Source organism: Epinephelus lanceolatus, chromosome 8, assembly GCF_041903045.1.
Source record: "Epinephelus lanceolatus isolate andai-2023 chromosome 8, ASM4190304v1, whole genome shotgun sequence".
NCBI classification, from domain to species: domain Eukaryota; kingdom Metazoa; phylum Chordata; class Actinopteri; order Perciformes; family Serranidae; genus Epinephelus; species Epinephelus lanceolatus.
In genome coordinates this window covers 31291845-31305685 of record NC_135741.1, presented here as the reverse complement: position 1 = coordinate 31305685, position 13841 = coordinate 31291845, and the positions used below count along the sequence as shown (strand labels likewise).

General features: G+C 39.7%; 1 protein-coding gene across 3 annotated transcripts in view; it reads left to right on the top strand.

Annotated features, from left to right (window-relative positions):
* celsr3 (cadherin, EGF LAG seven-pass G-type receptor 3) overlaps positions 1–13841 on the top strand; it is a 144470-nt gene that overhangs the window by 77831 nt on the left and 52798 nt on the right. For all 3 annotated transcript variants that reach the window (XM_033628742.2, XM_078170193.1, XM_078170192.1), the window contains one exon: positions 13278–13419. In XM_033628742.2, the coding sequence (XP_033484633.2) occupies positions 13278–13419 (142 nt within the window). The remainder of the gene's footprint in view (positions 1–13277; positions 13420–13841) is intronic.

Sequence of the window (13841 nt, the reverse complement as noted above, 5' to 3'; positions counted from 1 at the left end):
ATTTGTTTGGGTATTGAGTTCAAATATCAGCCATCTTTCTCCAGAATTGATCTGCTGTTAATTGTTGACTCTGGTAACACTGCTGTTCTGGTGTTCTTAGACTTGACTGCAGCTTTCGACACAGTTGATCATAAGATTCTTTTATCACATCTTGACCTGTGTGTAGGTTTTAAAGGTACAGTGCTCAAATGGTTTGAATCCTATTTATCAGAAAGGAGTTTCTCTGTTCACATGGGCCAGTATAGATCTGCTGCATCCTCACTCAATTGCGGGGTGCCTCAAGGTTCTATCTTAGGCCCCATCCTCTTCTCCATTTATATGCTGCCCCTGGGTGCTATATTTAGAAAGTACAATATAACATTTCATTGCTTTGCAGATGACTTACAGATCTACCTTCCTCTTCAAACAAACAGCTCTGCCTCCATTCAAGCTCTGCTGAACTGTCTCAATGATGTTCACACATGGATGGCTTCAAATTTCTTGAACCTAAACAAATCCAAAACTGAAATTATTTTTATTTGGCCAATCTGACCTTTCAGATGGCTATGACAGTGCCATTGGCCCATTGGCTTCCTACTGTCACCCTGCTGCAAGGAACCTAGGAGTAATTTTTGACTGTGCCTTTAAATTTAAAAAACAGATTAGTTCAGTAGTCAAATCAAGCTTCTTTCAATTAAGGCTACTTAGTAAGGCAAAGCCCTACCTCCCTCCACTTGATTTTGAGAGGGCAATTCACGCTTTCATTACCTGTCGTCTGGATTATTGTTATTCTCTTTATGTTGGATTGGACCAGCAGTCACTGAAACGCCTGCAGGCTGTCCAGAATGCAGCAGACTTTCCTGACAGGAAAGAAAAGACGTGATCATATCACCCCGATACTGGCCTCTTTGCACTGGCTCCCTGTCCAGTTTAGAGTTCAGTTTAAAATCTTATTATTTGTTTTTAAAAGCCTGAATGGCTTAGCTCCATCCTATCTGTCTGAGCTTGTTCAGCTTCACACGACAGCCAGAGCACTGAGCTCAAGCAACCAGCTGCTGCTGGCCTGTCCCAGAACTAAACTTAAAAGCAAGGGTGACAGAGCCTTTTCCGTTGTGGCGCCAAATTTATGGAAAACTTTACCATTCCATATAAGGGCAGCCCGAACTTTGGAACACTTTAAATCTCTTTTCGCTTGCTTTCACCTCTAGTTGAGACAGACATGTCTTTTACAGCTTTTATTTGTATTTTACCTGTACTCTAGTGTTGATGTTTTATTGTCTAAACCTATTGTTGATCTTATGGATAATTTTTGTGGTTTTTGCTATTCATTCATCCTTTGGATGAACTGTACAGCACTTTGGTCAACCGAGGTTGTTTTTAAATGTGCTATATAAATAAATTTTGACTTGACTTGAGAATTGCAAACTCCACCTCTAAGTTTGGCAGGACAATGTCCTATTACTGATTCTGCCATTTAAAAAGACCTCATTCATGTGAAATTACTCAGTAGAGCTGAAATAATTACTGTTACTGTTAACAAATTATTTATCGATTAATCAATCAAAAAATAGATTTAAAAAAATCAACAAATCTGATAATTAACTCATGGTTAAATCAATAATTTGAAAGCTAAACATTTTTAACTGTGAGGCTTTGCTGCTATTATAAATTTTAAATTTTAATGGTAGATGGTTACAATTTGAAGATTATGGTATGATCAGAATATATTGTTTTTTTTTTACTTAACAATTTGTTGATTCTTATACATAATAGGGGATTAATTTACAACACAAAAGGCTTAACAAGTCAAAGACAAATTTTAAGGTTTGGAACAAGTGGCATGTCAGCTAATCCCTTGCATCTCATTATGTTTTGATTTTTTTCATTAAATACTTGAAATTAACCGTCCATGTGACACAGCCAAGAATGATTTTCCACTTCAGTCCTGGAAGTTTAATTGCATGTATGCTAACCTCTGTGCCAGGGAAATGGCCCTAATATTTTGCACACTTTGGACATTGGCTGTGAAAGAAAAGATGTGTGAGAGGAGAAGGTGAAAGAAGCCAGCGGACTTAGAGAGACAGAAAAAGGGAATAATTATAATGTGGCCATATCTGCGTGGGTGTCTGCCAAGGCTCTAACTGGGTTAAACAGATATTTGGGAGCGCATAATGAGTTCTCATTCACCTGAGACAGAGAGAAAGAGACTGACTGCAGGCTAACTTCCAATATCTCCTTAGTCAGGTGAATATAATGAGGCAGAATTAATGTGGAGGAGAGGAAACCTGATTAAAAGAGAATGAGAGGAGTTGAGAAGTAAAGGAAGAGAGGAGGGAAAACATTTACTCTTTAGAGAGAAAGGGAAGAGAAAGAGAACTATAGAAAGAAAAAGAGGCAGAGGAGGAACAGAGACACTGAACATTTTAATGATTAATGAAGAGAAAGAGGCGGGTGACAGAAATAGTGTAAAATAAACACCAAAAAGTTTCGAGGCGAGAGGAAAAAAGATAAGAAAGAGGGCACGAGAAAGTCAAATCAAACAGCCTGAAAACACTGGTGACACGTTTGGGAATAGATCAACACACGACTGGCATATATGCACAGAGCGACATACAAACCAGAGAAGTCAGACAAAATTAACATGACAGCTGCACACACAACAGAGGAAGAGGCGTCAAAGTGAAGGAGAGGAAGAAGCGTGATGCTTGATATTTATTTGAAGGAGTATTAGCAGCTACTGATGCAGCAGCTGCAGTTCAGTACTACGGGTATTGAACAGACTAGACCAACCAAGCAGAGATGATTAAAGGAGATTATTTATATTTATGATTAAAGGAGAGATGAAACTAGAGATTGAGGCAAAATTAAGAGAAAACGAACCACATGAAAGACAAAACCAGGAGAGAGACTGGCCACTCCACTCTTTTTTGCCAAGGTATTGATACTCTCTTTCTTAGCATCCATCATCTTCCCTCACTGCATCTAAACATGAATCTTTTCTTAGATGCATCTGTGGATTTCCTGTAACCATCTGGACTGGCTGTAAAACAACCTTTTTAATTAAACTCGCAATAAGTTTAGAGCCAGAAGTGACCATATTTGGACAAAAGGGTGGAGCTGTGGAGGAGTGATTGGTGAATTTATTCATTTATTCATTATATGCAAAATATTAGATGTATGATACAAAGCTGCATCTGCAGTTATCAATACACAGCAAAATGTGCCAACGATTGGACGGGCATTGTGGAAGCCCAGTATTCATCCTGATTGACATTTTGACTTATCACTGTGTCGTCATAAATCTGTATAAATCATCATCCCTAGTGAGTGAGCTCCACTGGTCTTACAAATAGCAGAAAACAACAGAGGTATCAGCGCGTTATCATTACAAATAGCTTTAATAATGCTAATATGATAGAGCAGTTAAGTAATATTAATCTGCCCCTTACTCTCTCGTTGCTGAAGGCATGGGTGGTGTCCCATTACATAGTTATTTTACCACAATCTATTTTGGTCAAACAAAATTGTTAATTTAATTTAGGAGGAATGGTTAAAAAGAGAATTGGGACAAAGCGTTCCAGTTTTTGGTCTCTCTTTTTTTTTTTTTTTTTTTTTTTTGTCTCCATGTCAACTCAGGACTTGATTGAGGCTATTATGTCTCATGGCCTGTGCAGACATTTTCGGCTTAAAGACACAAAAAAATGGATGTATAAACATTCCTGCAACACTGCCATTGTGTTAAATTGTAGTCTGTGATCGGCCAGCCACATTGCTGCCGAAAAACACAGAAGAACAAAGTAGTACATGGTTCTGATTTTTAGCCACAAACTGTACCGCAAGTCAAAGCAGCTTTGCTTCGTAAGCAAAGCACAAGCCAGTAGTCGGTGTCGGCTGCATATGTCTGCATATGTGAAGTAAGACTATCTCTGCACTAAAGTTGACTCTGTCACACCTCTGTGGCCAAACAGCCAAACTAAATGTGCCCTGCTGCCACAGGCTGCTGCCTCAGTGTCTGCCTCCAGAGGATAGAAGAGAAATCAAAGGAAAGTTTTTCAAGAAAGAAAAGTTTGAAAATGAGAGCATGAGATTAAAGCGGAGGTGGAGGGAAAGAAAGAGGAGTGAGATAGAGAGTGTGTGTTTCGTGGAGGATGTAGTTTGTGAAAGTGTGAGAGCCTCAGGCCTGACAGCATGGGAGAGGAAGCAGAAAGGCGCTGCTATCCCTGTAGCATCCTGCACCAGCCCGCAAGCTAATGCTAACACCTTGACTTATTAGCAAGGACACACACACACAGAGAGGCTGCTCTCACACACATTGATGCCTTCGCACAGGGACACAATCCCACATACACACAGAGCATATGCACAGACTTCATGTGCGTACACTTATTTACTGTAAAAACACACACACACATTCTCATTATCATTGTCTTTCATCAGCACAATGAGCATTAAAAATGAAAACTGTTAAACAATGAATGCTGCTCCGAGACAAATCAAATCAAAGTTTAATAAAAGCAGAGAAAGGAGAGAGAGGTGCACCCTGAATAATTCCCTTTAATGTGTGTGTTTGTGTGTGTGTTTTGGCCCGGTGCTGAAACTAGCCCAACGGGTTTCTAACACAACTGCTTTTAGTTCCTCTGATTTGTGCAATACAGACTTCTTGAAAACACACACACATACACACTGAGACAAGGTCCTGCATGACAAAGCAAAGAGACATCTGCCCTCATGAGTGTCTCGGAGTACGTATAGAGTATGTAAGCCTGTGTTTGTATTTACGTGACAGTTGCTACAGGCTAAATCACTGTGCTGAAAATTTAAATTTAATAGCATAAATAACAGCCACGTTGATTTATGTCTGCTTCAGTTCCCTGAGCTGTTTAAAAACCAACTGGATCACATGTAGAAAACATATGTTCAGGGTTTGATACCAGGAACTGTCATAACAGCTTTTACTGTAATAATGAGCCATTCATCAGTGTTTCCTGTTTTTAGTAGTGTGATTGAAAGCAACAAATGCCAAATAGAAATTTCTTCAGATGGAGTTTGTCAGGAAAGTACATTATATGAGGTTGTTGTTTTTTTGATGTGGTGTGCAGCTGCAGTATATTAAGCTCGGACCCTCTGGGAGAAAGAGGGAGAGATTTATGAGTTTCAAGCTGTGTTTCCTGTTCGCCAACCTACAGTAGATGCCAGATCCTGAAGGTGCTGAATCAGGGCAAAGTTATTCTCTATGACAAATGACTCCTCACCCAGGAATGTCATTTATTGATCAGGTTTGATATTGAAGCTCAAAATGCACAGGTATTTGGCACTGTTGTGTGGCTATATGAATGGTATGTTGGAGGTACAGTGATTTTTTCTAAACATTGGAAATTTGCTATTGGAAGAAAATTTTGCCTTACCTTGTGTTAGTCTACCCACTCAATGCCCACTGACACAGACAAAGTTACTTTTTTAACTATACCTCACTGGTCCTCTCAGGGTTGAGAAAGTTTTTTTTTAAGTTTTAGGTCTCTGTGAACAGTTCACACTCATTTGGAACAGGATATAAATAAGAGAGTCATATCAACCATGACAGCTTTAGACACCAATTTACACATTTTATTTCGCTAAACCAGCATACATTAATAGTACTGGTCTAAACCCATTTTAACAAAACACATCAACAACACAGCAAAACTGTCCTCCTAAGAAGAACGATAGCATCAGCTGTGTCCACGATTCAGAGCACTCTAGCGGCTGTAGTCTCTGGGTTCTCCAGCTTCCTCCCGCAGTCCAAAGACAAGCAGGCTCTGTTAATTGGTGACTTGTAGTTGCTTATAGGTGTGATTGTGTGCATGAGTACTTGTCGGTACTAGCCCTGAAATAGTCTGGTGACCTGTGTAGGGTGTACCCTGCCTCTTGCCCATTGTCCCCCTGTGACCCTCAAGCCTCATTTATGGTTGGGCATGCAAAACTTTTGATTTTTTTCATGTTGGCACTATGAGAAGAAAACAACAGTGTTTGTATTTATTGATTTGTTGATTTTTTTTTTTTTAACCAGACCACCATAGCAAGTGAGGAGAATCTGCCACTCACAGACACACTGGGGGCTGATCAGTCAATAAAAATATGGTTAATAAATAAAATAATAACTAAATAAAACCCAACTTATTCATTAAATTTGACAGAAGCAGACTCGTAGTATAAAACAACAACGCATAGGGTCTCTGGTTACCGTGGATACGACTGACCATGGATAAGTGGTTACAGAAAACAGATGAATGGATGATGGATAGATGGATGTATGGATGTATGGGTGGGTGGATGGATGGATGGATGGGAAAGCAGCTAACTGTGGGCACCTACCTGTCCAGCAGAAAACCGACCAGTCCGTGTTGCTCTCCCTCCCCATCCTCCCCTTCAGAGCTCACCAGCAAAAGTGAAAGCCAACCCTAGATTCACTCTCATTTCGTTTCTTCTGCACTATTTAATTGTTGTGCCCTCCTCTCAGATGCATACTTTTTACAGTCTGATAGCTACCTTTTTACAAAGTTCTCACCTCACCTGCACAACCTGCACTTAACAAAGTAGTTATTTTGACCCAAAACACAATCTTTCCTTAATCATGGTTAAGATTTGGTTGGACCACAAAACAGACTTAAGGAAATCTGGTCCAACCAAATCTTAACCATGATTGTTAGGGTTTTGGAGGACAAAAATGCCTCCTTATGCCATTGTAGAGGGCATGAGCAAAAAACTGATTACCGTTCCCATAAAAAAACCTACTGATAGTCAACTTGGATCCCAGTATTTACAAGGATACCGAAAGTGGATGATGACATTTTTATGTGGTTTATCTCTGTGAGCGACCACTTTCACTGAACTCACAGCCACTGGACTCAGTGTTCACTGTTGTTATTCTGTTTTCCCACAAAAACATTTTTATGAGATATTTCTGACATCCACAATCTTCCCACTGTCAGAGGGAAGACAGTTGGATACACAGAGGATGAATGGGTGTTTCAGCAAACAGATGACTCATGTTTCTTTTCCTGATTGTGGTCTTGCGGATATGTCAAACTGATGTTGTGTACAATGAAGTGTCTAAAGCCAGCCGCAAAGCTGTGAGTCACTGTGGGCGCATGTACGGCTCGAGAGGCACAACTTTTCAAAGAAACTGCTGGACCCTGACTGTGAGAAGCAAAAACGCACGCTCGCACGCGCGCACACACACACACACACACACACACACACACACACACACACGATTTACAGCTCTTTGTTTGTACCATCTCTCTCTTTCTCTATCTCTCTCTGTTTCTCCCATATTGTTGTGACAAGGCCAGTGTCATTATAAGCGTCTGAAAACAGCCAAGGCTGTCTTCGCCTCTCTCTGTCAGTTGCCATGGTGAAAGTGTAAAGATGTATAGGGCAGATAGAGGATGATTGAGTGTGTGTGTCTGAGACAAAGCGACAAAAGTGGAGACCAGCGAAGTTGTAGATGGAAAATGGGGGATCATGAGAGAACAAATAACAGAACGCTGCCACTGTTTGTGTGTGTGTGTGTGAGAGCCTATAATCATACCTGTGTGTTTTTTTCTTTGTATGTGAAAAGAAATTGTGAAAGGAATAATTGGAAACTGAACCACAGCTGTGATTATCTTTATTCTTTTGTTTGTGTGATCCCTGAAATGTTTTCAAGTGAGAGGAGGCAAAAGTAAATGAAATGAAAAAAACTGTGTATGGAGGTTTGAGGAGGGGGGGAAGGCAAGGCCAGTGTGTGTTTTTAGTGTGTTTTTTTGCTTACTACAATATGTGTGGGTTTGTAGTTTCACAAAGAAAGGAATTAGCAGGAGACAGAAAGAGATGTTTAAAGAATAGGAGTCACTGGAAACCTTGTGTGCGTCTAAAGCTGCAGCCAAGGCCACAGGCTTGAAAAGCAGCGAGATTTCTATAGACGAGCATGTGAAAGCGGACCTCGCACATGTTTATCAGCTCCAGAGGGAGGAATGCAGACCCCAACAAGCTGCACACACACTTCAGTCACACTTCAATCTATAGAGACGTCCTCCTATTCAGTGCTGATAAATTAAAAAGGCGACCTGAAAGCAGAACTCGCTTGCTGGAGGGGGAGAGGTGATTGTATGTGAGGCGGAGATTTTTTTGGGTGGTGATCAGTGTGACGCTCCGGGCAAAATGTAATATCTTGTTGTAAAGCTTACACTGTTTTCTATTTTTCACTTGATGGTTAGTATTGATAAGAATATTACTGTATTTTCTCTTGGAGCAGTTGAGAGGCTTTTCAGAACTAAGAAGGTTGATTGTATTACAGATATTCTCAAAAAGACATAATGTGAAAATCAAAATCTGTATTAAAAACACATGGGCTTTGATTGCACATTTTTACGTGACCTTTTTTTTTTTAAAGAGAGTAATCTGAACAATCAAAATTCTTAATAGGATTATTGATATCTCATCATTTCTGATATAGACGCTCATGATCAGATTAAAATACATTTCCAAATCTTCGAGTATCTTTAAATTAAACTGTCCATGCATGTATATATGCATTTATGCTGAGATTCCCAAATGGATTTCAAGAGTCATTAATCACCATGTGATAAATTCAAGTACAAGTACAAGTAAGTAAAAGCTAACTTATTTTGATTGCATGTACATACTATGAACCTTTACAAACAAAACCATTGTATTGTTGGGAAGCAGGTTAGATAATGGATAGCCATATGTAGTATATATCCTATAATGGAGTTTTTCCTTTTTAGATTATATTGTTAATTCAAGTGTACTTAAGAACAAGTTTATATTGTATAGACGGACTCACTGTTTGTTTCCAATATCTATTGGGTAGGAATTCTGTGTCACATATATGACAGATGCCTGATGAAGGTCACACCGACCGAAACGTTGCTTAAATAAAATGAAAATAAGACAGTGAGACAGTGTGCGGTAGCCTTTTTAGATTTTTATATATTTTGGGGTTGCAGCCTCTCTCCTACGCACCTGCTGTTTTTGGGTGTGCTGAGATTTTTCCACACATTTTGGTGTCACATATATAAAATGAAATGGCTCTGATCAAACATTGCCTCAATTTGTCAATTTTCAGCCACCTAAAAAAGCATTAACAGTTTAAGTGAATGCTGTATTTAGAGTATTTTCAATCCTCTACCTCGCTGTCAGACAGCCCTTTCCAACTGAGGACTTAAACCGTTGTCTCAGAGCCAACAGACATGGAAGTATCTGGTCTATCACGGCCTCTGTTAGGTAGTGTGTACTCCAAATATAGTCAACAGTTAAACTGATACTGACTTTTTAGGTGGATAAAATACATATTTCTATGGCCCCTGTCCACAGCAGTACATTGCTTAGCTTACATGCCAGTCGATTTGGTTTATCCAAGATGCTAGCTAGGCAACACAGTGCATACAAAAAGCTCAGCAGAAACATCAGATAGGTCGGACCACTGTGTTTAACTATATATCTTTAAACGGTACAGTTATGGCTGAAAACGACAGCAGAAATAAGTTAGTTTGCCAATTTCATATATCATCACAATTCAAATCAATTGCTAGTTGTCTACGTTGAAGTGAACGTTGCGATAAGACAGACATCAGGATGATGAGGTCTACAGTATATTGGAGAGAAGATTCTCGAGACATTTTTTGTTTCTTTTGTTTTCTCTGAGGTGGTAAATGTGATATAGATATTTTTCTCCTGATATTTTAGTGTTTAGGCAAGGCAAGGCAAGGCAAGGCAAGTTTATTTGTAGAGCACAATTCGTACACAAAGTAATTCAAAGTGCTTTACAGAGCAAGAAAATGCATTAAAATCACAATACAAAATAAAAACATAAATAATCATTATAAAATGAACTTTAAAAGAGAAGAGTGCAGATAAGATCCTTTCAGTCATATGCACAGTGAAATAGAGCTGTTTTGAGCCTAGATTTGAACATTGTCAGAGTAGAGGCCTGTCTCACATCTTCAGAAAGACTCTTCCAGATTTTAGCTGCATAAAACTGGAATCCTGATTCCCCATGTTTAGTCCTGACTCTGGGCACCAGCAGGAGGCCGGTCCCAGAGGTCCTCAGAGTCCGAGATGGTTCATATGGCACTAACATGTCAGAGATGTACTTTGGTGCTAGGCCGTGGAGAGACTTGTACACAAGCAGAGCTGCTTTCAAGTCTATTCTCTGAGCCACAGGAAGCCAGTGTAGAGACCTGAGCACAGGACTAATGTGCTCGTACTTCCTGGTTCTGGTCAGGACCCGAGCAGCAGTTTAGTGTATTTAAGTGTCGTTACTCAAAAAAAAGAAGAAAGAAGTCTCAAGGTTTTGGTTTTACTTTAAAATGTACGTTTTTTAGTTGTTACTGACACCAAACTCTCAACAAAAAAAAAAGAATCATGAGCCTATGCCTCTGTCCGTTTTTGGAGTAATCTGACTTTTAAATATTGTTATGTATCAGTAGTGAGGTCTTATATTCTGTAGTGTGGTCAAAATCAGTTCTGTAAGTATACTGTAAAACATGTTTTTGCATTTTCTGGCATGTTTAACACATTTGATGCAATAAATACCTTCAATCCGAGATCAGCTGTATCATTAGGATTCAGTGTTACTAAATCATTTATATAATACTCATACCTCCAGCGCCATTGTAAATATGATTTTATTGGATTTACAGTATTGCTTTTATTTTCATCCCAACATGAAAGTGGAGTCTTGTGGTGCGGCAGAGTCACATAATATTTTAATCCAACTAATAACACAGGTACATTAAAGACTAAACACAGCAGTTATGCTCTTTTTAAATTAAAAGCCGGTCTGGGTGAGAGGCCTTCTTTATTTGTGCTAAATACACCCCAAAGTGTGTGTGAAGCACTCTGCTTTAGTCATTAGATTAAAGAGGGGTTTTATGTGCTGGCCTGCATTACCATATAAGAGGCTGGTGTGTTTGTGTGGAGTGTCTGGGGATTGCATTGAAGTGTATGACGGCTGCGCTCACCGTGCTGCACCAGCGCACGCTGAAGTGTACTGTGGGAATTTATGTGTTGTACGTTGTTGTGTTGAAGTGGCTCGTTGAAGTGTGCTGTCTTTGCTTTTACTGAGGTGCATTTCTGTGCTATTATGGTTGAGAGGTGTCTAAACTTTTTCTCCAATGACTTCACATTTTTCAAATTAGTTTTTCTTTTGCTGCAGCAACATGCGTCATGCGTCACACTCAAAGTATTATTTATACCTGAAATGCATGGGCTATTATGGAGAGGAATTATCTAAAATAAACTAACACTACAGCTGAAGATTTTTTTCTCAATCAATTAAGGTGTCCATATTTTTCTGTGATTGCTTAATTTATTTAGTTTGTAAAATGTTTGAAAACAGTGAGAAATCCATTTTGTAATTTCCCAGCCCAAGGTGACATGTTCAAATGAGTTTTTCTTGTCCAAACAGCAGTCCAACCTCCAAATGTATTCATGTAACAATGATATAAAGCATTTGAGGAACTGAATGTTTTTGCTTGTATGACAGCACAGGTAGTGCTAGTAAAATGATTTGTTTAAGGTTTAGGCGATTCAATTACCACTGAGCCTTATGGCTGTACCAGCTACTAACAGGCCAGAACATGAATGTCTTGGTTGTCACTCAAGAAAAGGTTGCAGGCGAGCTCAGTTGAGTCTCCAGTGTGGCGTCACTCATTCCTCGCAGCATCCATTTGACTGCGTGGCACCACTGTGGTTTGCTCTCATTTTCCCTGAGCTCTGTTGGTTTCAATTCAGTCAGGTTAACAAATAGACACAGACAGACACTAAACCAAAATCCTTCAGGTATAATACATTTTCCACCATGGTTTCAACACAAAATTGCTTTATGCATCAGCTCTGCAGCACACTAGTACTGTGCATCTATATCTCTACTGTCACCTCCAGCGTGTGTCCTCTAACAGGCTCATATTAGGTAAGACCTATCCTCGTAAGATTGACAACCAATCTAAAATAACATATGACAGCCTGTGACACTTGATGAATGACTTAAACAACTGATTGATATTATTAGGAAAAGTAATAATTCATGATATTCTTTAAAAGATAAATGTGCTGCCTACATTTTAGATATAAAAAAATTTGACGAAATCCCACTAAAGCCATTCTCTGTGCTTCCAAAATCCGTGTGACCATTTCATAAATAGGGCTTGGTATGTTTTGTCAGACTAGAGCTTTCTCTTTTTTTTTTTCTTTTTTCTTTACAGACATTAAGACCATTTTTTCCCCTTCTTGAACTCAGGTGAATCCTTGAGCTGAAACCCTGATTTTGTATAAATTGCAGCCGTAAAGGTCTTTTATGGTGTACTGTAATGTTTCCTTCATGCTCAGATTGTACTTGTTTGTGTTATTTGTGGCTGAATTTAAATATCTTTCTTTTTTTTCTTTTTGAATTCCTTTTCCTGAGCAATGGTTGTAATTTTCTTTTGGAGGCAGCGTTGCTTTGTGTTTCAGTGAATGACAGTATTGTAACGCACAGTTGTGGCTTGTTTTCCAGTGGTTAGCCCAGCTGGAATAAGTCGGGAGAGTGACGTTTTCGATAATCGCTGTTTGATGTCTGAGATGTGTACTTGTGAACTGACAGGTTATTATTTCTGGTACGTGAATGGGAAATAGAGCCGCCTTCTGCATATTTAGATTTCAGTGGTTGTTGTGTTGTGCTCTCATTTCATGATTTTACATGTAAGAGAAGTTCTGCCTGTGCCTGCCTTTGTGATAGTTTTTTGTGAATATTTGGATATTCAAAATAAATCAAATACATTATTTTCAGTGGTAAAATACTAGAATATCAAACAGATGCACTTCTCTGGTCAAGCAGAGGTAAATTTAAATCATGCAATGGCTATGGAAAGCTGCAGTGGCCGCTCTGAGCTGCGGCTGTTGAGTTCTGCGACAAAGAGCATACCCACAGCCAATCAGTTTACAGAGTCCTGTGATTCCTGTGACATGTTATCCTATGTTACAAAGAATTTATTCGCACCTGAAACTCATAAACCTGCCTCCCAGCCACAGAAAAGGGTGACAATTGCAGTGAGTCGCACTTTGGCACCGCTTGGTGTGTTTTAAACCCAACAACAGGACCAGAACTCCGCTCTCTGGTGTCCTGAAATTTGTCCAACCATCCTCCCTGACTGGTAAAGCAAACATGTTCTATATAAACATATTTTGCAGGGTAGTTTCATAGGTGGTGTTTGTGTTTGACTTGTAGGGTGGCAGTGGTTGTGAAATTAATCCTCCTTCTCTCTTTCTCTCCCCAGGTTACTACGGGAGAGGCTGCACTGACGCTTGCCATCTGAATCCATGTGAAAACGAGGCTCAGTGCCACAGAAAGCCAAGCTCTTCCCATGGATACATCTGTGACTGTGGAGACAACCACTACGGGCAGTACTGCCAACACAGGTACACACACACAACTGACTCATCACTTGGCCTCCAGTTTACCTGTGAGATGCCAGCACAGTCTAAAGTTCTGCCTACAGCCCAGTTAAGCTCTGCTCCAGTGTGTGTGTGTGTGTGTGTGTGTGTGTGTGTGTGTGTGTATCATGGTAGCTTTAGTTCTGCCTTGTTGTCCCACATCTCCAGCGTTGCATGTAATCCACTGTGGAATGAGTGTAGACTCAACGTAATAACACACACACACACACACACACACACACTAAGGTTATCTGTGTGTGTGTTACACTGTGTGAACCAAACGTGACCCTGACCTCACCCCATGATCCCTTTCTTCCTGCCTGTAAAATCCACACAGCTTTAACTTTATCTCATGATCTGTTCTGTGTGTGCCTCATCTTTGATGTCGTTGGTGTGTGCTTTTTACA